The sequence below is a fragment of the Diaphorina citri genome, unplaced genomic scaffold (assembly GCF_000475195.1).
Source record: "Diaphorina citri unplaced genomic scaffold, Diaci psyllid genome assembly version 1.1 scaffold481, whole genome shotgun sequence".
Taxonomy (NCBI): domain Eukaryota; kingdom Metazoa; phylum Arthropoda; class Insecta; order Hemiptera; family Psyllidae; genus Diaphorina; species Diaphorina citri.
Window position 1 is genome coordinate 163,130 of NW_007377916.1, and position 27,398 is coordinate 190,527.

The 27,398-nt window shown below is 38.4% G+C and overlaps 3 protein-coding genes across 3 annotated transcripts; 1 reads left to right on the top strand and 2 right to left on the bottom strand.

Annotated features, from left to right (window-relative positions):
• Nucleotides 1–3,334: 3,334 nt before the first annotated feature.
• LOC103509276 (cyclin-A2) lies at nt 3,335–8,452 on the bottom strand. The gene is made up of 6 exons (XM_008473873.3): nt 8,044–8,452; nt 6,476–6,727; nt 5,959–6,174; nt 5,266–5,489; nt 4,374–4,578; nt 3,335–3,828 (listed from the first exon to the last, which is right to left on the bottom strand). Exons 1-6 carry the CDS (start codon nt 8,206–8,208, stop codon nt 3,535–3,537), a joined length of 1,356 nt encoding a protein of 451 aa, XP_008472095.1. The 5' UTR covers nt 8,209–8,452; the 3' UTR covers nt 3,335–3,534.
• A 1,032-nt stretch (nt 8,453–9,484) lies between these two features.
• On the top strand, nt 9,485–23,804 carry LOC113467469 (the record flags this gene model as incomplete). Its single annotated transcript, XM_026823663.1, is given in 5 exon segments — nt 9,485–9,668; nt 10,330–10,858; nt 11,688–12,528; nt 12,531–13,426; nt 22,168–23,804. Coding segments are annotated over 4 exon segments (3,801 nt in total), but the record flags the coding sequence as incomplete, so codon positions are not given.
• A 281-nt stretch (nt 23,805–24,085) lies between these two features.
• LOC103509281 (ubiquitin carboxyl-terminal hydrolase 12) lies at nt 24,086–24,836 on the bottom strand. Its single transcript, XM_026823664.1, has 2 exons — nt 24,576–24,836; nt 24,086–24,301 (listed from the first exon to the last, which is right to left on the bottom strand). Exons 1-2 carry the CDS (start codon nt 24,813–24,815, stop codon nt 24,086–24,088), a joined length of 456 nt encoding a protein of 151 aa, XP_026679465.1. The 5' UTR covers nt 24,816–24,836.
• Between the last annotated feature and the right edge of the window lie 2,562 nt (nt 24,837–27,398).

A 27,398-nucleotide genomic window follows, 5' to 3' on the forward strand; every position in this document is an offset into this window, starting at 1 on the left:
TTCCCCCCCCCCCCAAAAAAAATACAAGGTAGGTACCTACGGAAATTTCACCGGTCTAATCTCCACAGGTGTACCACCCTCTATGGTGGCCACACCCCTTAAAAAAAAATTCAAGAACACCTTTATGATCGCACCCTGTATGAAAATCGACCTGTTTTAGGTAGGACTGTTAGGAGGTATTAAAACGTTTAGTTTGTTTGTGCACTTCGTGGGAAAATAAACACCTGATAGTTTTTGTTTATGTAATGTCTAAAGACATCCGTAAAAAAAAAAAAAAGTCCATAAAGGTAGAAACACTCTACTATCACGTCACGTGAGCTCATGGGGAGTCGGAAAGATTTGTATGTAGTTCAAATTAGGTGATTTGCGACGACAATCAGGGGAAAGCAGGGGAGTAAGTGGATTAGTGGTAAGTGAATAGAGTAAGGTAAATATTAGGGTAAGCTGCTTTCTCTACATTGGATTGGACAATACGCACGCAAGCTTCATAAATCATCAACACTTTGTAATTAATTTACGAGAGAGTCTGCCTACCTTAATATTACTATTACTCACTCCCTAACTCCCCAATGAATCCTGATTACCCCAAAGTATTGAAATATAAAGGGGGAAAAAAAGACAAGGATAATAAAATTAAAATAGAGTGATCCACCTTTGTCCTTCGGAGATAAGTATCTAAGTTTCTAAGTATCCACCTATTGGTATCTTCCAGGGGAAAAATGATGTGGGTAGGTATAGGTACCTACTTATGAGGAAAGGAAATATACGTGAAATTATTATGTACATATCAGTAAGTACCTATTATGAGCACCTTGAAGTCATAAGAGGTACACCCTTCCCCTAATTTTTTTTATTCTCAAGAAATGATTTTTTAAGGCTTTTTTTTCAATCTCTTGACAGCAACTGAACTGATTGGAAAATCCCAAAAGCAAAAGAGTAATAATACCTTCTTCTAACCTCAATAAAAATCTAAAATTAATTACTAGACCACAGTCTCATCCTAAAAGCAATGTAATTTACTAAATTAGTGTCCTCAATAGAGCACGTACCACGGTAGAAAGCCGGAAGAGAAAGCGCAAGAACCATTTTTTTTTTTTACCTACAATCTTTTATCATTTTTCTACTTTTCTTACACCATACAAAAGGAAGTGATAAAAATTTCGAGAATTAACCCCATCTACAAACCCTTAAATTTCGTTTCAGATAGACATTTATAAGTGATGCGTTTTGACAACCACGTTAAGGAAATGCCTGACGATTTATTTGGGGTGACAGCCCAGGAATAAATCCAACTGTGTGACTTCAGTAAACCCAAAAATGTCGGTAGTTCCGCGAACGTCAAGAGCGACACCGACACTGTCCTAAAACGAATGTAGGTATCTGAAAACCCCCCAAATAATTGCTGCAAAAGTCAAGTTCTAACTCCAAAAGAGGGAACACCAAATGAACAAATTATGGACACAGTATAAGAAGAAATACTTTCCTTATTATAGGGTAAGGAAAAAGTAAAAATCTAGTTAAAATTACTCAAAATTAACTAAGGGGGTGATGAAAACCAATAAAATTACGGGTTATAATACAGAGAATCATGGGAAGAGTGTTTACGTGACGAAGCAAAAAGAATAAAAAAATGGGAGACCTTTACAAATTATGATTTCAAAAAATATCCCTTTCCTTCCTAAAGGATATAGGATAAGGAAAGTAAAAATAACGAAAAACCCGTTAAATTACATCGATTAAAATTTAAAATGCAGAAATATTTAACAAAGTGCGACAGAAATTTCGTGTTTTCTTTACAATAGGAATTAAAAGAGAGGGGGGAAAGTAATCCAATATTATATGAGAAATTAATATTTATACTAAGGGAGATTTTCGTTTTACACAATGTGATATGTCTTGGAGGTGATTTAAGAAAGGGGACAGATCAAGACATTCAGGTTCGAATCTCAAGATGACAAAAAAAAAAAAAGTCCCAGAGTCCGAGTGTTTTAACCCCAATAACGCAGCCCTGGCTGAATTTTGAATGCAAGAAACTTTACCATAGGTGTTGGGTATGGGACTATGGGAATTTTGATATTTCAAGTCTGAATGTACCTTAGTTATTTATTGGTGTTATTACAATTAAATGTCAGCCTTTAAAATTAAGGTCTAGTTTTTTTTTATTATTATTATTTATTTCAACCCTGACAGTAAGTTTTTATGGGTGGGTAAAATCTTTGTAGGTATATTTCTAGGACAATGACAATAGAAATATGTACATGCTTTGAGAAATATGTAACACTTCATAATTTTGTTTCAACAGATGCTTTTAAAGATGACCCATGAAAAGCCAAAATAGGACGAATAGGTCTGTAGTTTTTAGTTCAAGTTGGAATGAAAATCCATCTTTTCAATCTCTCCTATTCACCTGCCAAGCCAAAATAGGACGAATAGGTCTGTAGTTTTTAGTTCAAGTTGGAATGAAAATCCATCTTTTCAATCTCTCCTATTCACCTGCCCATCTCCTCATCATTCATATAAATGTACAGAGGAGATCTCAAAGTTTCCGCCTTTTAGAAAATAACTTCCGCATTACAACTTTTCAAGTCATTACAATTCAACCCATTAGGAACTGAACTTTCAAAGGGCTTCAGATTTTCCAAGTAGATAAATATGAATCCGATCTTTACAGAGTAAAACACAGATAAATGAACTCTTTCTTGCGGTTCTTTCCAACCACATTGCGTAAAACGGTCCCCCGGAAAATGAGGGATTCTAACATAAAAGTTCAAATATAATAAATTACTTCACTCATTATACATGACAAGACGAAAACTTGTCAACTAAGAATCAACGGCCAAACATCATGGAGTAGGAAAATATTTCATAGACTTACCAACTTGTATTCGCTCATTTAATTTTTAAAAACAAATAAAGACAATCTACTTACCAATGTTGGTAGATGGGAGAGGAACACTTACGCACGCACACGGACTTATTCGATTCTGTCGTTAAACTTGGGCTTTTAGGACTACAAAACAAATGTCCAAAATTTTGGACATTGGGCTTTTATGACTACAAGATACAAAATTATGCTGTATGGTGTATCATACTGGGCAGTTCAAACAAACGATGTTCCTCATATCGGAGATACACTGTAAAATCATATATACCGTGTGGTTCAAGTGGGTTGTCCACGAGTTCATATCATATATATGTAGTTTGTCGTCCCTCGTGTCGGAGTTAAAGGGTGGTGCTTAACCTCTAAAGGCCCAAGCACTTTTTGCGTTTTGTATGCCTAAAGACCCAGGGTCCAATATTTTGGACATTTACTTTGTAGGCCTAATACCGTGTGGTTCAAGTGGGTTGTCCACGAGTTCATATCATATATATGTAGTTTGTCGTCCCTCGTGTCGGAGTTAAAGGGTGGTGCGTAAAACCATATACATGGGTTCAAATCTTATACAGGCTTGTAAAACCATACATACGAGGGAGTGGTTCAAATACGGGGTGTTACATAAAACCATATATATACGACTTCAAATACAGGATGTCTCACGTGAACGTGCGGGCCTCCACGGTGGACACATTCTTCCACAGGTTCAGTTTATACTTATTGTACGCGGCCTTCTGGCTAGCGGCCTCTCCTTTGCGGTGTACCTCGTGCAGACATTTGACACATTCGGTGAGACTGTCGAGGGAATGGCCGGTAATGTCGGCCAGGGATGAAGGCCACGCCTCTTTGTAGTCGAGGCAGTAGCGGGCCAGGGCGATCGCGGAGCAGGCAATGAGTGACGGGAGGAATTGGAGGAACGGGTCCCCGGATACCAGGGCGAGCTCGCTCAGATACTGGGAAAATAGAGGAACATAAACAGCAATTATTAGATTTATTAGACAGGGTAAGGGATAGAATAAGGAACGAGCGTATTAGGGGAACTATGAAAGTAGAGAAACACCAATTATTAGATAGGGTAAGGATAGAATGAGGAACGAGCGTATTACGGGAACTGTAAAAGTGGGATCACTAGGACAGAAAATCCAGGGGAGCAGATTGGTGGTTTGGCTATGTAGTGGTTTGGTGGATGAGGTGGTTTGGCTATGTAGAGGAAATCTAGAGCAAATGTTTTAATTTCATGTTTCCTAAATTTTATCAAAATCGGACAAACCGTTCGAGAGTTATGGTGAAATAAAGAAAGAGACAACTTAAACAGAGTTTAAACTCACATAAATGATCGAAACTCCAAAGAAAGGTTAGGTGGAAGAGAACTTCGCACCGTACTAACCTGGGCCAAATAGAGTACACTCTGGTCCAAATGTCCGGAAACAGTGATCCACATAAATGATCGAAACTCCAAAGAAAGGTTAGGTGGAAGAGAACTTCGCGCCATACTAACCTGGGCCAAATAGAGTACACTCTGGTCCAAATGTCCGGAAACAGTGATGTGGCAGATAAAGCTATGCACGGTGGGGATGTTCAAGTCAAAGTTGAGAACTTTCAGAATGAGGGTTTCCATTTTGAGCAGTTGTTTTTTGGTGTAGGTGTCGTCTGTGATGTACACAAACTCGTTTACTTCAGGCGGGTAGATCTCTTCGTATTTCCTGTGAAAGAACAAAGTTAAGTGCTGTAGGGCGGGGTGTGGAAATGGATGGGTGACTGGAGATGGAGCAAGTGTTGTTGGCTGTGCGAGGGGGTGCGTTATATCGTGAGGCTGCCAAGCCTGTCCTCATAGTTCAAGATTTAGCATTGTGGACTTTGGTGGACAAATCAAGTCACAAAATGGAGCTTCTAAAGCTTGTATTGATTCACCACTTTTTTTTTATTTACATGTAAATAATAATAGGCTAGGAAAAGTATCTTGGGAATTTCATTAGTTCTTAGTAATGGAGAGGCCTCAGATACCTATCTGATTTTGTACACATTTAGGCATTATTTTTCAAGAGTGATCAATAGTACCTACTATTAGTATATAAGTATATCTTAGTAAGGGGAATAGAAAGGTATGTATGGGTAGAACATTACTTTGCCATAGCGATACGTTTACAACCTAAATCTCACGTTGCCGCGCGACGATGACAATATAATAGCCAACTTTAACCTACACTACGATATACTTACGAGGCAACAAACAGAGCCGTGGTCCCCAGCAGTTGCAGCTTGGATCTGACCACCGACATAAGGCTAAGGAACCTATCCACATAGTTAATGGCCAGGTGCAAGGTTTCGTTGTGCATCTTGTACTCTTCAGCCACCTCTATAATCCTAACATTAACCTACGATATACTTACGAGGCAACAAACAGAGCCGTGGTCCCCAGCAGTTGCAGCTTGGATCTGACCACCGACATAAGGCTAAGGAACCTATCCACATAGTTAATGGCCAGATGCAAGGTTTCGTTGTGCATCTTGTACTCCTCAGCCACCTCTATCAGCCAGTCTACCAGGACGGATCTCATCTCGGAGTTAATATCGTTCTGCTTCCGCATGTAGTTCGCCTTGGGTCGGATTCTCCTCTGAAAATCAACAAAACCATGTAAATTAGGGAGAGAGGGATTGAGTGAGTGTAAGAGAAAGAGAGACCGAAACAGAGAATGAGGAGGGAGAGAGGGAGGGGGGGGAGAGAGAGAGAGAGAAAGGTCGAAAGAGAGTGAAATAATGAGAAATCAGGGAGGGAGTATAGATCGAAAGAGATTTGAAGAGAGGGAGAGAGAGAGAAGGGGAATGAGTTAAGGAATTAGAGAGAAAGAGAAACAGATGACAGTAAAAAAAAGAGCAGAGGGAGAAGAGGAGGAGAGGTGAGAAAACAAGAGAGGAGAGAGAAGGAGAGGGGAGAAGAGAGGCAACGAGAGTAGATGGTCAAGAAGAGAAGGGGAATAGGAAAGAGGGAGGAGTAGGGTGAGGGAAGAGAGGAGAAAAGAGAAGGAGAGAGAGAAAGTAGAAAGAGGAGGGAGCAAGCAAGGAAGACAGGGGAAAGAGGCATACCTCACACTTGAGCAGGTACTGGTAAATGTCATCTCGGTAGTCATCTGCATTGATTAGCATGCACACCATATCTTCCACATTTCTTGTCGGGGTTCCCTTCTCGGTTTGGGATAGGTCAACAGACATCGGGGACAGGATGGACTTTTCCAGCGACATTGGCTCCTCTTCATCCTTCCACACTTTGGCCTTGCAGAATGCCTGTGGTAGCATAGCAACCTGGGAAAGGGGGAACATGGGTGATGAAATAAAACCTTTGGGTTGGGATGCCAATGATGGAATTTCATCTCAGAGTAATAGTGTCACACTAGGAGTTTTCTCTAAGGTCTTCATGGCATAGGATTAAAAAAAAACAAGCTCTTCAGAGAAGTTCATATACTTGAACAACGGTGCATACCAATCACCCTGAAAAGTACCACCATTTGACATCTTCTGTGAAAATTTGGCATTAGACTTTTCCCAGTGAAATGAAATCCCTCTTTTTGCATCAACAATGCATATAAAACATCAAGATAATTACCTCGTCAAATACTTCATTCTCCTCATTCCCATACTCTTTGTCATCATGATGTTTTTCTTCTTTGTCCGTAACCTCATCAGTTGAGTCATCTTCGTGAATTTTGAATGGGAAAGCATTGGTGGGTTTTTGAACATGTCTAGGGAATATTGAGGAGGAATACTGTTGGGGCTTTTGTTGTTGGATGGGCTTCTCTATTGCTTTACTACACTGGTTGGTGTTTGAGTTTTGAACTTTTAAACCTATTTTTTGATTCTGGAAATCATAGAAGACAGTCGAAGGAAACAGTTAGTAGGTATGAATGGGTAGAAGGCAAAGCGGACTTGGTACAAAAATTGACTTTCTGAGTTCTCTATATCATTGGAAAGAGTGTGAAAAGTTCTACTTTTTATATTGGTTGCAAACTTCACTTTAGTGTTGTATGAAATGAGAGCAAAAACAAAATGGCTATCTCTATTTCAACTTTAGCTAATCCTAAACTTTGACTCCATTTATCTCAAAATGTTTTTTTTTTTTTTTTTTTGGACTTGGTCTGCTCTGCCTCTTAGCCACTCATATAAGGTGTAAGTATCTAGGATGTAATACTTCAAATAAGCATGCACATAACACAGTGGTCATTGATTTTTAAACCCATGTCTATAAGTACCATATTGTTGTCATTAATCTTGGCTTCTGCACAAGTGCACATACCTACCTCCTATTTGAAGCATCTAAAATTTTACAAACATGGAAGTAAAGACCTGACAGTTTCAGTTATAGCAGACTTTTTGGTCAATAGGCTCCTAAAATCATTTAGTTGTTAGTGCATTGAAAGGAAAGTGGATGGAAGAGCTAAAAAAAAGAAGAAGAAGTCTTGAGGGATGATCAAACTTGAGGTTATATTAGGGTTTTATGATTAGTGTGGTGAGTAATTTTTAACTTATACTGCTAATAGAAAAGAACACACCAGCCAAATCACATGGTGAAGAAGATAACATAGAGTAAAATAAACCAGCTTGTCAATTTCCAATTCCTAGGACCTGTAGAGAATAAAGAGGGAAATAAAGCTCCCAACAACATTTTGTTTTGTTTTTCTATGAGTTCATCATAATCATCAACTTTAAATTGGAAAACAGGCTATAATATAGAAAGAACTTTCAAAGGAGTATTCAAGTTCACAAACACCTAACAAAGGCACAAAACATGAAAATGCCCACCACCCAAGTATTCAACTCTGAAAAATAACCTCAAATTCAAGTGGTTGATGTGAGAAATTATTTGGATTAAATGTTTTCTTTTAATCCTAACAATGGGAAAAATCCAAAATTGATATTCAGTAGCTTCCAATACAAAAGAATGTTCAACTTTGCCCAAGCCAAACATTACCCTTGCTTGTCCCTCCAATACCTGACCTATACCCTATACTCAGAGGATTTCTCTGTTTTCATAAGTGGGTGACACTGACAAGTAACAACCATGACAAATACAGTTATAGCTAGTATTCAAGAACATGGAGATGGTATAAAAATTAAATCAAACAGACAGGTAGCCAAGGTAGAACACAAAAGAGCCATGAAGTCTTCTATACTTACTGCTACAGTTTTGGCTTTTCTTGAAAGGTCAGCTTTGGATGTATTTTGATTAATAACACCCAACACAGCTCTCTGTGGTTTTGAAACATTATTTTGTGTTTTCAATCTTGTCGTTTCGATGTGGTCGATTCTATTTTCCAGGTCATGAAATGCGAAACTGGCCATTGTGAAAAAGTGGCTTACAAACTAGGTTACACAAATGAAAAACTAACACTCGACGGAGATAAAAACTAGGATAATTATACGAATTAGGTTATTTACAACACACGAACTAACTGAAAATTACAAAAGGCATGCTACGTTCTAGTCATTTTAATTGGAAAATTAATTATTCTTTAACTAAAAAGAAAATAACCAACAGCTTTCATAACTGTCACTTCGAGTTCGAATGAAAATTTTTGCACTTTCAACTGACTTCTACGGTTTTCAAGTTGTAAATATGCAACGGTTTTTTCAACCAATCACAAGCGAGTATTTGAAATGAAACAGCGATGGCCGCCATTGCCAACCTGAGATTTTTCCACTAAAAATATTTTCGTTCCAGCTGATACCACCTATTCTTGCTTTTCTGTTTTCGACGTTATAGTTCGATTTTTGTTCTCAATGACTCCTCAATGTCACAAAATGTAGAAATAGGTACCTATCTACTCTACCTACCAAACATAGCTACTCTGCCCTTTCGTCAATTTTTTTTCAAGTCTACTGAAAATTACAGAAACCCTGAGTCCACAGGCTAAATGCTATCAGCCTTTGTACGTTAGATGCGCCAGGCCGCGATACATCGGATGTGCATGGTTGATATCCGGATGAGTGAACTTCTGGACATCATTCATGTATTTCATGTGCTGATAAAACCATACATCCCGGCCCCACCCAGGCTTGGTGAGGTTTATGTAAGGATGACTGACTGAGGAGGTGGCGGTATATGTCACCAAAAGAAAAGCAAAACCTCTATAGAGGGTCAATCCGCGACAGGAATGTTGGGACGAAGAAAAAGTCAGTCCCGGGGGGGAATTGTGGGGCTATAAAAAAAAAAAAAAAAAAAAAACAGTTTGCCAGCCTTTTTAGCTTATAGTTGGTAGCGCGTCTGCCTTGTAAGCACTAGGTCGCGGATTCGATTCCCGCCCGGGGCGGATTTTATCCTGAATGGATTAATGTTCGTTCTCTCGTTGTCGGAACGGCTGGCTTTCTCCTATCCCGTCTTCCCTCTCTCTTCGATTTCGGGACGATAGGACCTTAGGAGTTATAGTTCCCTCTATCAAACCTATTTTTTTTAAGCAAAATCAAGTTAAAATTCACAACTCGCTTTGTTCGATCAAGAACCTAATTTGTTTAGTGACTTTTTTATTTTGTTGGTTGGTAGAACTGTTTGAAATATTTTTTTTGAAATGTAAACAAATACGACCCGCGAATTTTTCAAAAAAGTGATAAATGGCAAATGGCCAAAAAGTTCAAATTTTCAAAAAGTGTGTGGAAAAGTTTAGAATGGTCCCTGTCCCTTTCAGTTTATTTTTTACTTCTTATACTCCTTGTTCCATGGAAGGAGAAGTCGATTATGAATTTGTAAACCTCAAAACATCGGTGTGGCTAAGCACAAGAAAATAAGAGGATGCAACTTAACTCAGGTAAAGTTACTTGGAATACCTACTACAGTAGGTCCATTTAATTTTCCTTTGTACAAATCATACCTAACACATTTGACCAATTTTAAAGAACTAAAAAAGCCAGTCTAGGTAGGTAGTGTACCTGCCTCATAAGTGCAGGGATGGTAAGACTGTAAGACCTCTGTTTTGTTACAGTTGCCACTGAGCATAAAAAAGACCATATTTACATTCCTATCTGTTAAAAACCACCTTACTATACAGAATATAGCTTGCTTTAGAGACAAACTTAAATCTATACATACTAGATCAGTGTGACAACCACTAAATTACAAAGAATGTTAAGCAAGTAATTTCTTTATTTTTTTGCAGACATCAAGTAATCATAGGAACTAACTAAGGCCAAAGATGTTTGAGTGACAGATTCTATAAACATCCTGGAGTGTTATCAGTTTATTCAATCTACTCCCGTGACTTCTGCACAAGTACCCTTCCAATTTGTCATGGTTACATCTAAGTACTAAAAATGACAATATTTACCTACTTGTTAAAAACCACCTAACAGAATAAGTATAGCTTGCCCTAGTGACAAACTTAAATTTATACATACTAGATCAGTGTGACGACCACTAAATTACAAAGAATGTTAAGCAAGTAGGTAATTTCTATATTTATTTTTTTGCAGACATCAAGTCATCATAGGAACTAACTAAGGCCAAAGATGTTTGAGTGACAGATTCTATAAACATCCTGGAGTGTTATCAGTTTATTCAATCTACTCCCTGCCATGTCATGTATTCAATCTCTCCTTGTAAAGACCTATGTGAACTGTGTCAAGTTTCTAAATGAAACATATCTATTTGCCTCTGCGGGGAACACATTACAGGTGTACAATGTTATCACTTCCCAACTTCTGAATAGTGTGACAATATTCAGGTGTCAAAGAATCCATGGTATAGTTGTTAAAGATGCTCAAGTTATAATTTATGGAGGCTTTGATTTGGCACTGGTTAAAATTACCATGGAAAATGAAAAACCAGCCATCAACATAATCAGTAAGTGGACAACCGAGAACTGGGTTCAGGATGCAAGTTTCTTTGAAGGTAACAGCTATGTAGTGCTAGGATCATCCAATGTTCTGTACCTATACACACTAGGAGATAAAATTCAGCTAGACAGAATAGCACACTGTAAAGAGAAGTCATTTTTTCAATGTGTTATACTTATGGTTTGTCACACTACAGCCAACAGCCAACCTAATTAACTTGGAGGTTCGCGCGTCTGCCTTGTAAGCGCTAGGTCGCGGGTTCGATTCCCGAACGGGGTAGATTTTATCCTCTACAGATAAGGTTCGTTCTCAGAACGGCTGGCTTTCTCCTATCCTGTCCTCCATCTCTCTTCACTTTCGGGAAAAAGAAGTTACACCTACAGTGACTTTACCTAAATGACAAGGTGGTTAAGTTTTGGAATGTTCTAAAATTTCTAAAGAAACTACATTGAAAGGGTCAATATTAGACATTGAAAATGTAGGTACCTATCTCTGTAGATACAAATTTTACATAAGTAATATCAATTTGTAGATATTATTTATTTATTAACACAGTAAACGGGCGTACCCTTTTCTATCTACCTATCTGTTACATCTTCCACCTAATTACCGAATCTTCGTTTTAAAATTCAAATTACTTTACCTACTATTACGATTATCAATGCAAAAAAGTTTTCCCAATTATAAAGTATGTACCTATACCTACATAATGTATATTTGGAACATTCAATTTTTAACTCACAGTGAGTAGGTAGTGGGTACCTAGGTATACCACATTCTACAACACCTATCTAATTAGGTTAAGAGGAGTTGGTAGTGGGTATCACTTTAACAGTGTCTTTTCTAGTAAAAGTCATGTTTGAGACTAGGGAAACACTTTCCAAATAGATATCTTTGTCTCCATCGCCATGCTTCTTTTCAAAACTGATCTATCCTTCTAGTTTAATTTAAAGTTCTCTCTTTTTACATGGTTTGATTTGCCTTCTGTCCCATAGACACAACCCAGGCATGTAGCCAAAGCAATGGCATTTGCATATGGCCTTTGTGTGAAGACAATTCAACACAACTCAAACAAATAGACATCAATTTCTCTACAGACGATTTTCCGAGACAAGTAGTTATAGCTAGGAATAATAAGCTTTTAGTGTACACTAACAATGGAACGATTCTAACATACAAAGGGGACAAATGTGAGAAAGTTCTTGAAGACAGTCGATTCAAGAGTTACTGCATCCTAACCATATCTAGGAACAAACAATATTATTCTGCTGCCTCCATAGGCGGAGATATTCTAATATTCAATGAGGAGAATGATCGTGTCTCGTGTGAATATAATGCAGGCAAGGAAAAAATATTCTCGTTCCATTGGTTAGATAAGAGTCGTTTTGTCATTTGTACCTCCCAAGGAAAGTTGAGCCTTCTTGATTTTGACCTCGAAAATAATTGTATTTTAGAAACCTCCAAGTTCGTTCTTCCCATGTGTAAAGAAAGATGGTTAACATCGGCCGTTCTAGCAGATGATCTATTCATTTGTGGCGATAGAGACGGTTCAGTTCACGTCTATAATCTGGGTACTCAATGTCTGCTGAAAACCTACCACAAGATACATAGCCGATTAGGAGTGAGTTGTATTGAATATAATGAGCGTGACAAAACACTTATGTCGATAGGAAGAGATGGGTTTTTGAGATATTGGGAAATTGCGAAAGGAATCACTAAAGATGATGCCCTTACTAGTATACGATTCTCTGATGTTAACACCGAGGTAGACAATTTCCACGATTCCAATCTGAACAATAACACTGCCTGTGATAGAACTCTCCTTCATGTGAGCGCAGACATTCCATAGGCGGAGATATGTTAATATTCAATGAGGAGAATAATCATGTATTGTGTGAATATAACGCAGGTAATGAAAAAATATTCTCGTTCCATTGGTTAGATGAGAGTCGTTTTGTCATTTGTACCTCCCAAGGAAAGTTGAGCCTTCTTCATTTTGACCACGAAAATAATTGTATTTTAGAAACCTCCAAGTTCGTTCTTCCCATGTGTAAAGAAAGATGGTTAACATCGGCCGTTCTAGCAGATGATCTATTTATTTGTGGCGATAGAGACGGTTCAGTTCACGTCTATAATCTGGGCACTCAATGTCTGCTGAAAACCTACCACAAGATACATAGCCGATTAGGAGTGAGTTGTATCGAATATAATGAGCGTGACAAAACACTTATGTCGATAGGAAGAGATGGCTTTTTGAGATATTGGGAAATTGCGAAAGGAATCACTAAAGATGATGCCCTTACTAGTGCAAGATTCTCTGAAGTTAACACCGAGGTAGACAATTTCCACGATTCCAATCTGAACAATAACACTGCCTGTGATAGAACTCTCCTTCATGTGAGCGCAGACAAGTTACCCTTAGAATGGCCTGTATACATTATACCGTCCATTGGAGACACGCTAATCATTGGCTTCAATGAAGTGAACCTCGTCATCTGGAGTACTCAGGAGCAGAAGATTATCCTAAAATTAAAATGTGGAGGAGGTCATCGATCCTGGGACTATTGCCTCGAAGGATCTCAATTCTATTTCAGCTTTATCAAACAAAAGCAGGTGTATCACATGGATTTGGATTTATCCACGCTGACAAGACCAGCCCTTGTTCAGTCTTTCCATCGAGATGAAATCAACACGCTAAGATGCGTTCACATGAAGAACAACCTTCTAATCTCAGGAGGAGAAGATAATACTCTTCGAATATCTGTGGTGTCACAAAACGCTCTCGGTTTGGAGTTGCAAACACGTTTAATCTTACGTAGCCATATTTCATCTATTCGCTGTTTGAACTATGTGAGTTTAGGACGAGATGTGTACATTGTAAGCGGAGGTGGACGAGCGCTTTCTTGAAAGGTCAGCTTTGGATGTATTTTGATTAATAACACCCAACACAGCTCTCTGTGGTTTTGAAACATTATTTTGTGTTTTCAATCTTGTCGTTTCGATGTGGTCGATTCTATTTTCCAGGTCATGAAATGCGAAACTGGCCATTGTGAAAAAGTGGCTTACAAACTAGGTTACACAAATGAAAAACTAACACTCGACGGAGATAAAAACTAGGATAATTATACGAATTAGGTTATTTACAACACACGAACTAACTGAAAATTACAAAAGGCATGCTACGTTCTAGTCATTTTAATTGGAAAATTAATTATTCTTTAACTAAAAAGAAAATAACCAACAGCTTTCATAACTGTCACTTCGAGTTCGAATGAAAATTTTTGCACTTTCAACTGACTTCTACGGTTTTCAAGTTGTAAATATGCAACGGTTTTTTCAACCAATCACAAGCGAGTATTTGAAATGAAACAGCGATGGCCGCCATTGCCAACCTGAGATTTTTCCACTAAAAATATTTTCGTTCCAGCTGATACCACCTATTCTTGCTTGGGGATCACAGGCAGGAGGAGCGATATCAATTGCTAGCCAACGCAAGGGAGTTTTAGTGGTTGGCATGAGCGAGCATTAGGAAGATAGGATTCTTGCTTTTCTGTTTTCGACGTTATAGTTCGATTTTTGTTCTCAATGACTCCTCAATGTCACAAAATGTAGAAATAGGTACCTATCTACTCTACCTACCAAACATAGCTACTCTGCCCTTTCGTCAATTTTTTTTCAAGTCTACTGAAAATTACAGAAACCCTGAGTCCACAGGCTAAATGCTATCAGCCTTTGTACGTTAGATGCGCCAGGCCGCGATACATATCGGATGTGCATGGTTGATATCCGGATGAGTGAACTTCTGGACATCATTCATGTATTTCATGTGCTGATAAAACCATACATCCCGGCCCCACCCAGGCTTGGTGAGGTTTATGTAAGGATGACTGACTGAGGAGGTGGCGGTATATATGTCACCAAAAGAAAAGCAAAACCTCTATAGAGGGTCAATCCGCGACAGGAATGTTGGGACGATGAAAAAAAAAAAAAAAAAAAGTCTTGAAAAAGAGGAAATTAACTATGGTAATAATAGCAATGAAAATAAGTCCATCAGGAGTGTCAAAGAATACGTAAATTATGGTGAGAAAGCCCCTGAAACAGAGTGCAATAAGAATTTCGTTCACAGTAACTCTATCCAGTCTATCCCGGTCCAATATCAGTGTAAAGAACTTCTCTCCCACATGTTGAACGGGGAAGACAGGAAGGAGAAATCCTGGAAACACGTCACGCCTCGCATCAATCCCGAAACAAGATACATGGACATTGCCTTACACCACGCGCAAAGCAAACTCTACATCGCCACTGCCTGCTCTGATGGGTATGTCAGAATATTCCTGTATCATATAGGGACCAATGGCTTCTCGTGTATACAGGAGTTGAACTATCACAGGAAATGTGTGCTTAAAGTTCACCTGGTTGAGTATGACAGCCGGATTCTACTGTGTTCCTTGTCCACCAATGGGGATTTGGCCATATGGGATTTCAGTTCTCTAATAAACAGCGCAAGCACTACTTCTGGACCTCCTGTGAATCTGAACAGGACGGAAAATTCCTGCCGAGATATCACCAGCTTAAATAACTCTAGAAGTCGTTCCACTCAAAAACAATCCGCAACACAAACTGACGAAAAATCCGATTTATTTCGTGCAGAAAGTTCTAAACCCTCACTAGGAAATACCGAATCAACCTTCCTACTTCCTACTCCACTCCTGAGCAGCTTGTCTCAGGACCCATTGACCCTGCAGTCATTGCTGTTCATAGTGCGAGCGTCTGTTGAGTCTCGGGACTGGTAAAATAGAATGTAACCGGTCTCCGAAGATTTCTGGTGGTCCGAGGTGAGACCGAAAAAGTCCTCGATCGTGGACTGATCAATTTTCTGAAACACGAAAACAGAGTGACATTAAAATCGGTTTATAGGGTTGAGGTGGGTTTACGCAATCAAGCCATTTGCACAAACTCGCTAGAAAAAGTTTTTTTTTTTTTGCTGGTGCAAACTTCAAGCCTGCGTTCACACGCTACGATTCGCTTGTATAAACCGGCTTACGCAAGCCAGTTTATGCAAATGGCTTGAGCGCGTTGAGGTGGGTTTACGCAATCAAGCCATTTGCACAAACTCGCTAGAAAAAGTTTTTTTCTTTGCTTGTGCAAACTTCAAGCCTGCGTTCACACGCTACGATTCGCTTGTATAAACCGGCTTACGCAAGCCAGTTTATGCAAATGGCTTGAGCGCGCAAACCTACCTTAGACTAGAAAACCAAAAAATATTATAGCGTTCGCCTTTTGACTCAGCACTTTTTTTTGAGCAATAAGTCTCCTAATAAAGCAATAGGTAAGCACCTAAATGGAAGTATTGCGTTTCTAATAGCCCATCTGATGAGGGACATACTACAAGATGGGCATGCTACGACACAGACCACACGAGGTCTAATGTAGCAGTGGTTTCATTGCTACGACGAAATAAAAACGGCTGTGAAACCTCATCTTTTACTTACATTAAAAAAACTACAGTTCACTGAATCTGCAATTTTTTTCCTTGACATTTGACAACTAGAACAACAATTCACTGATCCTTCAGTTTGTGTAGGTACTTATTTACTACTTACATCAACTACATCATCGTCAAACAGGAGCCAGAAGTCATGGGACTTGACAATGCTAATGTAATGTCCTCTGTTAGGTCCAGAACCACAGTGTATCACTACAGCAACTAGATTGTACATCCTATCTGGATTCACAGCATCATCCGACTGAAAATAAAAAGGAAAGTTAGGTATATTATTCATGAGAAAATGTGTGTTTTTAAGAGGTTTGACAGAAAGAACTGTAACTGCTAAGGTCTTATTGTCCCGAAATCGAAGAGAGAAGGAAGATGGGATGGAAGACAGCCAGTCGTTCTGAGAACGAACATTATCCCATCGAGATAAAATCCGCCCCGGGCGGGAATCGAACCCGCGGCCTCGCGCTTACAGGGTAGACGCGCTACCAACCAAGCTAACTACGCTGGCTAGAGCGTTTGAATTCGAGCACTCGACGACTGACGAGTAGAATTATGATCGAGTGTAACCGCAGCTTTTTACTTGTTCTACTTACCAAATGAAACAGCCGTAATTCATGGTATTGGTAAAGGTAGGGCCATCGGCTTTAATAAACGCCCTTGGTCACTGCGACCTGGTTAGATCTTTTGTGACATTATGAATTATATTATTCATGAGAAAATGTGTTTTTTTAAGAGGTTTGTAACTGCTAAGGTATTATTGTCCCGAAATCGAAGAGAGAAGGAAGATGGGATGGAAGAGAGCCAGTCGTTCTGACAACGAACATTATCCCATCGAGATAAAATCCGCCCCGGGCGGGAATCGAACCCGCGGCCTCGCGCTTACAGGGTAGACACGCTACCAACCAAGCTAACTACGCTGGCTAGAGCGTTTGAATTCGAACACTCGACGACTGACGAGTAGAATTATGATCGAGTGTAACCGCAGCTTTTTACTTGTTCTACTTACCAAATGAAACAGCCGTAATTCAAGAGGAAACACAACACGATGTGATACTTTGACATGTCGATTCATCTTGTCCATGTATTTGAACCGCTTTAAATGAAGAGCCAGAATCATGGGCAGCTTCTTCACCTTCATACATTTCTGAAAAATAAGACAGAAAGTTTTTGCTGTTGTTTAAATACTTGACTAGACCTTTTTAGTACCTAGTTAATGTTAAGTTAAATAGTCAGAAGAACTTAAAGAAGAAATAAAACTTCAGATCATTAAAAAGTTATCTACATCTTTGTTTCCAGAATGCCTTGAACTGTTGGATAGCAGCCTGCCTGTATTTGTTTACGTTGGTTATATCTGGACACCAATTCTATGTCAACTCTCGTACTTCCATGCCAATTTAAATCAATTCATCAATGTAATTATCCTCAATACCTCAATGTACCTACATGAGTAGAGAGGTAGGTAGAAAATCAAATAAGCAATAAATACTAATTTGAAAGTAAGGTTTGTCAACACAAAATTTAAACATGTTTTGGACAAGGAGGATTCTCCTCTAATGGTTAAGTACATCCTACCTAGTTTTTTTTTTTTTTTTTTTTTTTTTTTTTTTTTTTTTTAACAGTTTGCCAGGCTATTTAGGTTGGTTGGTAGCGCGTCTGCCTTGTAAGCACTAGGACGCGGATTCGATTCCCGCCCGGGGCGGATTTTATCCTGAATGGATTAATGTTCGTTCTCGGAACGGCTGGCTTTCTCCTATCCCGTCTTCCCTCTCTCTTCGATTTCGGGACGATAGGACCTTAGGAGTTATAGTTCCCTCTGTCAAACCTATTTTTTTAAGCAAAATCGTAGAGTTAAAATTCACAACTCGCTTTGTTCGATCAAGAAAACCTACCAATAATTTATTGTTTAATTTGTTTAGTGACTTTTTTATTTTGTTGGTTGGTAGAACTGTTTGAAATATTTTTTTGAAATGTAAACAAATACGACCCGCGAATATTTCAAAAAAAAAAGTGATAAATGGCCAAAAAGTTCAAAAAGTGTGTGGAAAAGTTTAGAATGGTCCCTGTCCCTTTCAGTTTATTTTTTTACTTCTTATACTCCTTGTTCCATGGAAGGAGAAGTCGATTATGAATTTGTAAACCTCAAAACATCGGTGTGGCTAAGCACGACAGCATGAGAGTTGTATTCCTGACATACATGGGTTGGATTTGGTGAGTAAGGATCAGGTTTGTGTGTTTGGGTGCGGAGTCAATATTGTACACATTGAGAGCAGTACGAGTAGCTAGCTGTTGAAGGATTTGGGAGGAGAGATAGAATAGAAAATACCTTGCTGGCCCGGGTTCGATTCACGCTCAGGGCGGATGTTATTTTAAACGGATAAGGTTCGTTCTCGGAACGGTTGGCTTTCTTTTATCCTATCTTCTCTCTTCAATTTCGGGACAATAAGACCTTATGAGTCACAGTTCCTTTTATCAAACCTCTTAAAAAAAGTTTGTCCTGTTGGAATAGGATTGAAAAGGCTCTTTACCTTCACAGAGGAGAGAAAAGAAGAGGAGTGACAGTGAAATTAGAAAATAAAATGGACAGAAAGAGAAGAGCACTCCTTAGAAAAGTAAACCTGCATAATGTGTTGCGTTGTACCGCAACCATTTGTCTGTAAACGAGCTTAATTTTATAATTTTTTACCACTGTGCATTTATGAAAAGATTTACATTACATTAAAGAATTATTAACTTTTTACTTTGTTGATTTATTTATAAAAACACCTTCTGATTCACTTTTTTCTGATAGTTTCAATTCTTTATTCTCTATTGAATTATCTAGGACCAGGACTAGGGAGGGAGAAGTAACAAGGTATTTAATCCCATTTCAAGGGATTCTATGGAATACGGACTTTGAAAGTCCCGATTGTTGTACCGGCATATATGTAACTATCTTCTCAGACTTCCTCCGGGTAGAGCTCTAGAATTTGTTTTACTATTGTACTGAAATATTTAAAGTTGAAGAGGAAACAAGACTGTTGGGATTTCTTCTTTTATCTAACAAGAAAAATATAAATTTACTATTGTACTGAAATATTTAAAGTTGAAGAGGAAACAAGACTGTTGGGATTTCTTCTTTTATCTAACAAGAAAAATATAAAACTTTTATTTCAACTACGTTAATAAATATTAAATAAACAGACATGATAAATTAAACAAAAAATAACACAAGTTACGAAGAACTAACGAAATACATCAGTGCCTACAAAATCTAATTTTTTCAATATCGGGAGCACTCAGTTTAGACTTGGCATTGCTCTGAGGTCGCTCGGATAGGATCACCTCGTTGATGTGATTGATGAGGAAATTGAGAAACTCGTGGGCGTCCTGCTGCATGTAGTTGTCAAACTCATCTGAGGAACAGAGATCAAGAATAAGGCTGCAGTTCTAAAGGTCTGTCTACAGTCAATTCACATTGATTGACTGCTATGAACTAGGTGTGAAGACACAGGCACCTTAATAATGAAAACATTATGAAATGTTTAGCCAAGGAAGACTAACACATTGATACAATTACACACAAAAGTTTTTGTAGGTACCTAGATAAGGTACTTTTGTGGAATGAGGCCCAGCCTGCTTAAAATAACACAAAAGTTACTTAACAAGCTATTTTGTCAATTAAATAAAACCAAGTAAAAATAAGTTCAAATCACCTTTTTCTTTTCTTAGCCTAGTGATAAATTTCTTTGGTGCAATGGATCCAACTTTCTTCTTGTGAGTTGCTATGTTGTGGAACAGGTCAGCAAGACACGACAAGAGTGTTTCTTTGTTCTTTTTGTTTTTTGCCTTGTACTCCAGCACTCGGTCTCGAAACGGTTTACAAAAATATAATGCTTGTAATACGGAATTGCTATAACAAGTGTTGCCAAACTGGAAGAAAGAACATCAAAAATAAATTATTCAGCCATGCCACTGGTAAGAAAGATCAAGTGAATGTCAAGTTGACACCCCATTAACATGATATTGGAATGAAAAACAGCTAGTGTCAATGAAATGATGGAAGCTGTTTACTTCATTATATGAATATCAACTCCATAACTGGTGAATTAATCATGGGCATGATACACCCTAGAAATGTATCACACATAGCTGACTCAAAAACCCACCGAGTATGGACAAATGAGACAAACTGTCAGAATAAGACATTTGACTGTGTTCGAAACCCGCTCGACCCCGTAAACTCAACTTTACTATAAAATCTGAATACTTACATTGACTAATCCAAAATAACGCTCGTTTGGTGGGAATCTATCAGGTCCTATTTCTTTCTCAAGAGCAGATATGTTGGGCCCCTGTAATGAAAATGAAAGACAAAATCTGTTATTGGTTCACAATTATTATTTACTTTGTACCTACTGCTCGAAGTAACAAATGAGTAATGTCAATGTTACAGAAGATTTTTTCTTTGTTCTTTAATGGCTGAGGAAATCGATAAATAATTTATTAACTCCGAATCTCTCAATACAAAACTTTGATGCTCTCTAAAATGTGAACATTTCAAGCACAATCTACTGCTAAAGTCGTGATTAGGGAGGAATTGCAGAACCTACTCTCTTGTTAATTACATTCTTACGGACGGAACAACATTTTCCAAAAAACTTGCGAATTTTTCGAAAACCCTATGAAAAGTTGAAAATCAAAGAAATCTATTAAAATTTCGAACTATTTCGAAAAAAAATTATTCAGTTTTTTCTTTTTTCCTAAAAATCTATGAAAATTTCCAGGACTGGTTCCACAATCCACAATCAGTTTTCCAACACCTGATCCGTGCTTTTTTTTACCCTCGTCTTAAGCTCAGACACTAAGGTCTGAGATTTAGGGCTACTATTTCAACAGCTAGTTTAACAATCAGGAGTGTCGGAACCAAGGTTTTTCCGATCTCGATCCGTTTTCAATTGACTTCGCGCAATCACACACCCAACAGAATGGTTATTTCCCATTGACCATCTATTTATTTGGATTAAATGTTTTCTTTTAATCCCAACAATAATGGGAAAAATCCAAAATTGATATTCAGTAGCTTCCAATAAAAAAAGAATGCTCAACTTTGCCCAAGCCAAACATTAACCTTGCTTGTCCCTCCAATACCTGACCTATACCCTATACTCAGAGGATTTCTCTGTTTTCATAAGTGGGTGACACTGACAAGTAACAACCATGACAAATACAGTTATAGCTAGTATTCAAGAACATGGAGATGGTATAAAAATTAAATCAAACAGACAGGTAGCCAAGGTAGAACACAAAAGAGCCATGAAGTCTTCTATACTTACTGCTACAGTTTTGGCTTTTCTTGAAACCCTAAGTAAAGTAAAATAAACCAGCTTGTCAATTTCCAATTCCTAGGACCTGTGGAGAATAAAGAGGGAAATAAAGCTCCCAACAACATTTTGTTTTGTTTTTCTATGAGTTCATCATAATTATCAACTGTAAATTGGAAAACAGGCTATAATATAGAAAGAACTTTCAAAGGAGTATTCAAGTTACACCTAACAAAGGCACAAAACATGAAAATGCCCACCACCCAAGTATTCAACTCTGAAAAATAACCTCAAATTCAAGTGGTTGATGTGAGAAATTATTTGGATTAAAAATGTTTTCTTTTAATCCCAACAATAATGGGAAAAATCCAAAATTATATTCAGTAGCTTCCAATAAAAAAGAATGCTCAACTTTGCCCAAGCCAAACATTAAGCTTGCTTGTCCCTCCAATACCTGACCTATACCCTATACTTAGAGCATTTCAGCATCTCTGTTTTCATAAGTGGGTGACAAGTAACAACCATGACAAATACAGTTATAGCTAGTATTCAAGAACATGGAGATGGTATAAAAATGAAATCAAACAGACAGGTAGCCAAGGTAGAACACAAAAGAGCCATGAAGTCTTCTATACTTACTGCTACAGTTTTGGCTTTTCTTGAAAATTCTAATCTCAGGTGGAGAAGATAATACTCTCAGAATATCCGTGGTGTCTCAAACCCCTCTCGGTTTGGAGTTGCAAACACGTTTAATTTTACGTAGCCATATTTCATCTATTCGCTGTTTGAACTATGTGAGTTTAGGACGAGATGTGTACATTGTAAGCGGAGGTGGACGAGCGCAGCTTAAAATCTGGAAAGTGACCTGCAGTGGGACAGAAGACTCGAAGGTGTTTGCTCAAAACGTCTCCAATATTGAGAAGGAACCAGGTCAAATTGGAAATGACAAGAGTGATCTTGAAAAAGAGGAAATTAACTATGGTAATAATAACAATGAAAATAAGTCCATTAGGAGTGTTGAAGAATACGTAGATTATGGTGAGAAAGCCCCTGAAACAGAGTGCAATAAGAATTTCGTTCAGAGTAACTCTATCCAGTCTATCCCGGTTCAATATCAGTGTAAAGAACTTCTCTCCCACATGTTGAACGGGGAAGACAGGAAGGAGAAATCCTGGAAACACGTCACACCTCGCATCAATCCCGAAACAAGATACATGGACATTGCCTTACACCACGCGCAAAGCAACCTCTACATTGCCACTGCCTGCTCTGATGGGTATGTCAGAATATTCCTGTATCATATAGGGAACAATGTGTTCTCGTGTATACAGGAGTTGAATTATCACAGGAAATGTGTGCTTAAAGTTCACCTAGTTGAGTATGACAGCCGGATTCTACTGTGTTCCTTGTCCTCCAATGGGGATTTGGCCATATGGGATTTCAGTTCTCTAATAAACAGTGCAAGCACTACTTCTGGACTTCCTGTGAATCTGAACAGGACGGAAAATTCCTGCCGGGATATCACCAGCTTAAATAACTCTAGAAGTCGTTCGACTCAAAAACAATCCACAACACAAACTGACGAAAAATCCGATTTACTTCGTGCAGAAAGTTCTAAACCCTCACTAGGAAATACCGAATCAACCTTCCTACTTCCTACTCCACTCCTGAGCAGCTTGTCTCAGGATAGACTCATCTTGTCCCAAGAGGAACCACCAAACCTTGCAACTCCTCTCCCGCTGTTAACAATCCACCTTCATCGTGGCGGAGTAAACAGTTTCGACAGTCGACCTGTCGGAACAGATCTGATACTAGTGTCAGGCGGTGACGACTGTAGTCTCAACCTGACAGTTCTCACCCGCGAGTTAAATCAGCGCTATCAGCGTCGACAGCGAAGAGCGCACAACTCACAAATCACCGGCGTCAAGTTTTTGGACGACGAAAGGTTTGTATCGACGTCGGTGGATCAGCAGATTATTGTATGGACGTGGGAGGGAGAAAAAGGCTTGAGTCAGGAGGAGATTTCGGCTCAGCAAAAGAGGAATTTGAGTCAGGAGAAGATTTCGAACCAGCAAAAGAAATTGAGCCAAGAGAACGGAATATTGAGTGAAGAGATATCAAGTCAGCACACCAGATCGTCGAATCAAAATGAAAAGTTATCACAGGGAATATTGAGTCAGGAAAAAGGTAACTTGAGTCAGGAAAAATGTGACTTGAATCATGAAAAAGGTAACTTGAGTCTGCACAAAAATTCAAGTCAGACAGAGGGCGTATTGAGTCAGGAACTCGTCAAGTTGAGTCAGCATGAGACGAAGAGAGAAGGAATACAGGATAGAAGAAAGCCAACCGTTCCAACAAGCATTATTCCTTCAGGATAAAATCCGCCCCGGGCGGTAATCGAACCCGCGGCCTAGCGCTTACAAGGCAGATGCGCTACCAACCAAGCTAACTAGTAACTAGGCTGGAACTCGACCTTTGGGTCATTCTCCCACATGCAGTTGCTGGACCTCAATGCAGACAGAAGAGTATAAACTAGAATAAAATATACAATACCTACTTGTACAGTAATTGGACTGATTGTTTGGAGGTTATGCAATCAAACTAAATGCAAATATATCGAGTCGAAACTCAGAACTAGCTTGGTTGGTTCACCTACCTGTGCTTCCTGGTAACTGGCGCAGTTATCACATTTGAACTTATTATCACTGCACAAAGTTTCCGTGGAGGAGAAGCCCCGTAGACATTGTGTTATGGAGGTATTCTGCTTGATGTCCACCTGCAGGTCGAAGAAGTCTTCGTCCTTGCTGCTCACCTGACAAAAATAAAATGTTACATGGTAAAAAATAGACTCAGTTGAGCAACCTCCGTGACCGAGTGGGTATCACACTAAGCTTGCACTCCGAAGGTCCCAGGTTCAATTCCCGGCAGGTTCGGCTCTGTGCTTGGAGTTTGGGGTGCACTCATCCTCGTGCCAGCAAACAGATAAGGTTCGTTCTCAAAAAGTCTAGCTTTCTCCTATCCTTTCATCCTTCTTTCTTCGATTTCGGAATGATAAAACCTCTGTTGTTACAGTTCCCCCCTAAAGCTCTTTTTTTTTTACTTACTGTTTCACAATTCAGACATTTGGTCTCGCTGGTCAGAATCCCCTGGAAAATCTCATGCACCCAGGTTGGTTCCTCAAAGCCAGAACTACTGTGGTTATCACCTCCTCCCCCGTCGGGTGCACTCAGTTTAGACTTGGCATTGCTCTGAGGTCGCTCAGATAGGATCACCTCGTTGATGTGATTGATGAGGAAATTGAGAAACTCGTGGGCGTCCTGCTGCATGTAGTTGTCAAACTCATCTGAGGAACAGAGATCAAGTTCAAGAATAAGGCTGCATTCCCACCCAAGGGAGATTTTATCCTGAAGGGAGGTTTGTTCCCAGAATGGCTGGCTTTTTTCTATCCTGTCTTCCTTCTCTCTTCAATTTCGGGATGATAAGACCTTAGCAGTTAGAGTTTCCCCTGCCAAACCTCTTTAAAAATAAATAAATAATAATAACAAGAGTAAGGCTACAGTTCTAAAGGTGTGTCCACACATAGTCAACTGTTGATTCACATCAATCAACAGCTGTCAACTGTGTGGACACACATTCATATTGGGTAAGATTCCTTGATGGCACAACTATGTAAAAAAATAAAATAAAATGCATTGAATTCCCCAGCACCTATAAGAATTAGATATTAGTCCTTTATTTGGTGTATGCCCCCCCCTTTTTTTTATACTAAATATTTGTTTTCTCTACTGGGGGAACTGAAAAATTGATGATTCTCTTACATACTTAATCATATTCAAGATTTAAAATTGTACCAGTTTTAAAGCTTTCAAGCTAACCAGGCTGTTAAGAGTGGCACCAAACTTACTTACAAGTTTTGCCCTGTTGAAAAAAAAAAAAAAAAAAAAAAAAAAAAAAACACGGGTAGAGCTCTAGAATTTGTTTTACTATTGTACTGAAATATTTAAAGTTGAAGAGGAAACAAGACTGTTGGGATTTCTTCTTTTATCTAACAAGAAAAATATAAAACTTTTATTTCAACTACGTTAATAAATATTAAATAAACAGACATGATAAATTAAACAAAAAATAACACAAGTTACGAAGAACTAACGAAATACATCAGTGCCTACAAAATCTAACTTTTTCAATGTGTTATACTTATGGCTTGTGACACTACAGCCAACAGCCAACCTGATTAGCTTGGAGGTTCGCGCGTCTGCCTTGTAAGCGCTAGGTCGCGGGTTCGATTCCCGAACGGGGTAGACTTTATCCTCTACAGATAAGGTTCGTTCTCGGAACGGCTGGCTTTCTCCTATCCTGTCTGTCCTCCGATTCTCTTCACTTTCGGGAAAAAGAAGTTACACCTACAGTGACTTTACCTAAATGACAAGGTGGCTAAGTTTTGGAATGTTCTAAAATTTCTAAAGAAACTACATTGAAAGGGTCAAGATTAGACATTGAAAAATGTAGGTACCTATCTCTGTAGATACAATTTTTTTTTTACATAAGTAATATCAATTTGTAGATATTATTTATTTATTTATTAACACAGTAAACGGGCGTACCCTTTTCTATCTACCTATCTGTTACATCGTCCACCTAATTACCGAATCTTCGTTTTAAAATTCAAATTACTTTACCTACTATTACGATTATCAATGCAAAAAAGTTTTCCCAATTATGAACTTTGCAATTTTGCACTTCAGGAAAGTTCATTTTTTTATTATTTACTTTGTACCTACTGCTCGAAGTAACAAATGAGTAGTGTCAATGTTACAGAAGATTTTTTTCTCTGTTCTTTAATGGCTGAGGAAATCGATAAATAATGTATTAACTCCGAATCTCTCAATACAAAACTTTGATACTCTCTAAAAGTGAACATTTCAAGCACAATCTATACTCTCTAAAATGTGAACTTTGATACTCTCTAAAATGTGAACATTTTAAGCACAATCTATACTCTCTAAAATGTGAACTTTGATACTCTCTAAAAGTGAACATTTCAAGCACAATCTATACTCTCTAAAATGTGAACTTTGATACTCTCTAAAATGTGAACATTGTCAAGTTGACACCACATTAACATGATATTGGAATGAAAAACAGCTAGTTTCAATGAAATGATGAAAGCTGTTAACTTCTTTTGTCACAAAAGATCTAACCAGGTCACAGTGACCAAGGGCATTTATTAAAGCTGATGGCCCTAGCTTTACCAAGCTGTTAACTTCATTGTAAACTCAACTTTACTATAAAATCTGAATACTTACATTGACTAATCCAAAATAACGCTCATTTGGTGGAAATCTATCAGGTCCTATTTCTTTCTCAAGAGCAGATATGTTGGGCCCCTGTAATGAAAATGAAAGACAAAATCTGTTATTGGTTCACACTATACTCTCTAAAATGTGAACTTTGATACTCTCTAAAATGTGAACATTTCAAGCACAATTTACTGCTAAAGACGTGATTAGGGAGGAATTGCAGAACCTACTCTCTTGTTAATTACATTCTTACGGACGGAACAACATTTTCCAAAAAACTTACGAATTTTTCGAAAACCCTATGAAAAGTTGAAAATCAAAGAAATCTATTAAAATTTCGAACTATTTCGAAAAAACTTTATTCAGTTTTTTTTCCTAAAAATCTATGAAAATTTCCAAGACTGGTTCCACAATCCACAATCAGTTTTCTAACACCTGATCCGTGCTTTTTTTACCCTCGTCTTAAGCTCAGACACCAAGGTCTGAGATTTAGGGCTACTGTTTCAACAGCTAGTTTAACAATCAGGAGTATCGGAACCAAGGTTTTTCCGATCTCGATCCGTTTTCAATTGACTTGGCGCAATCACACACCCAACAGAATGGTTATTT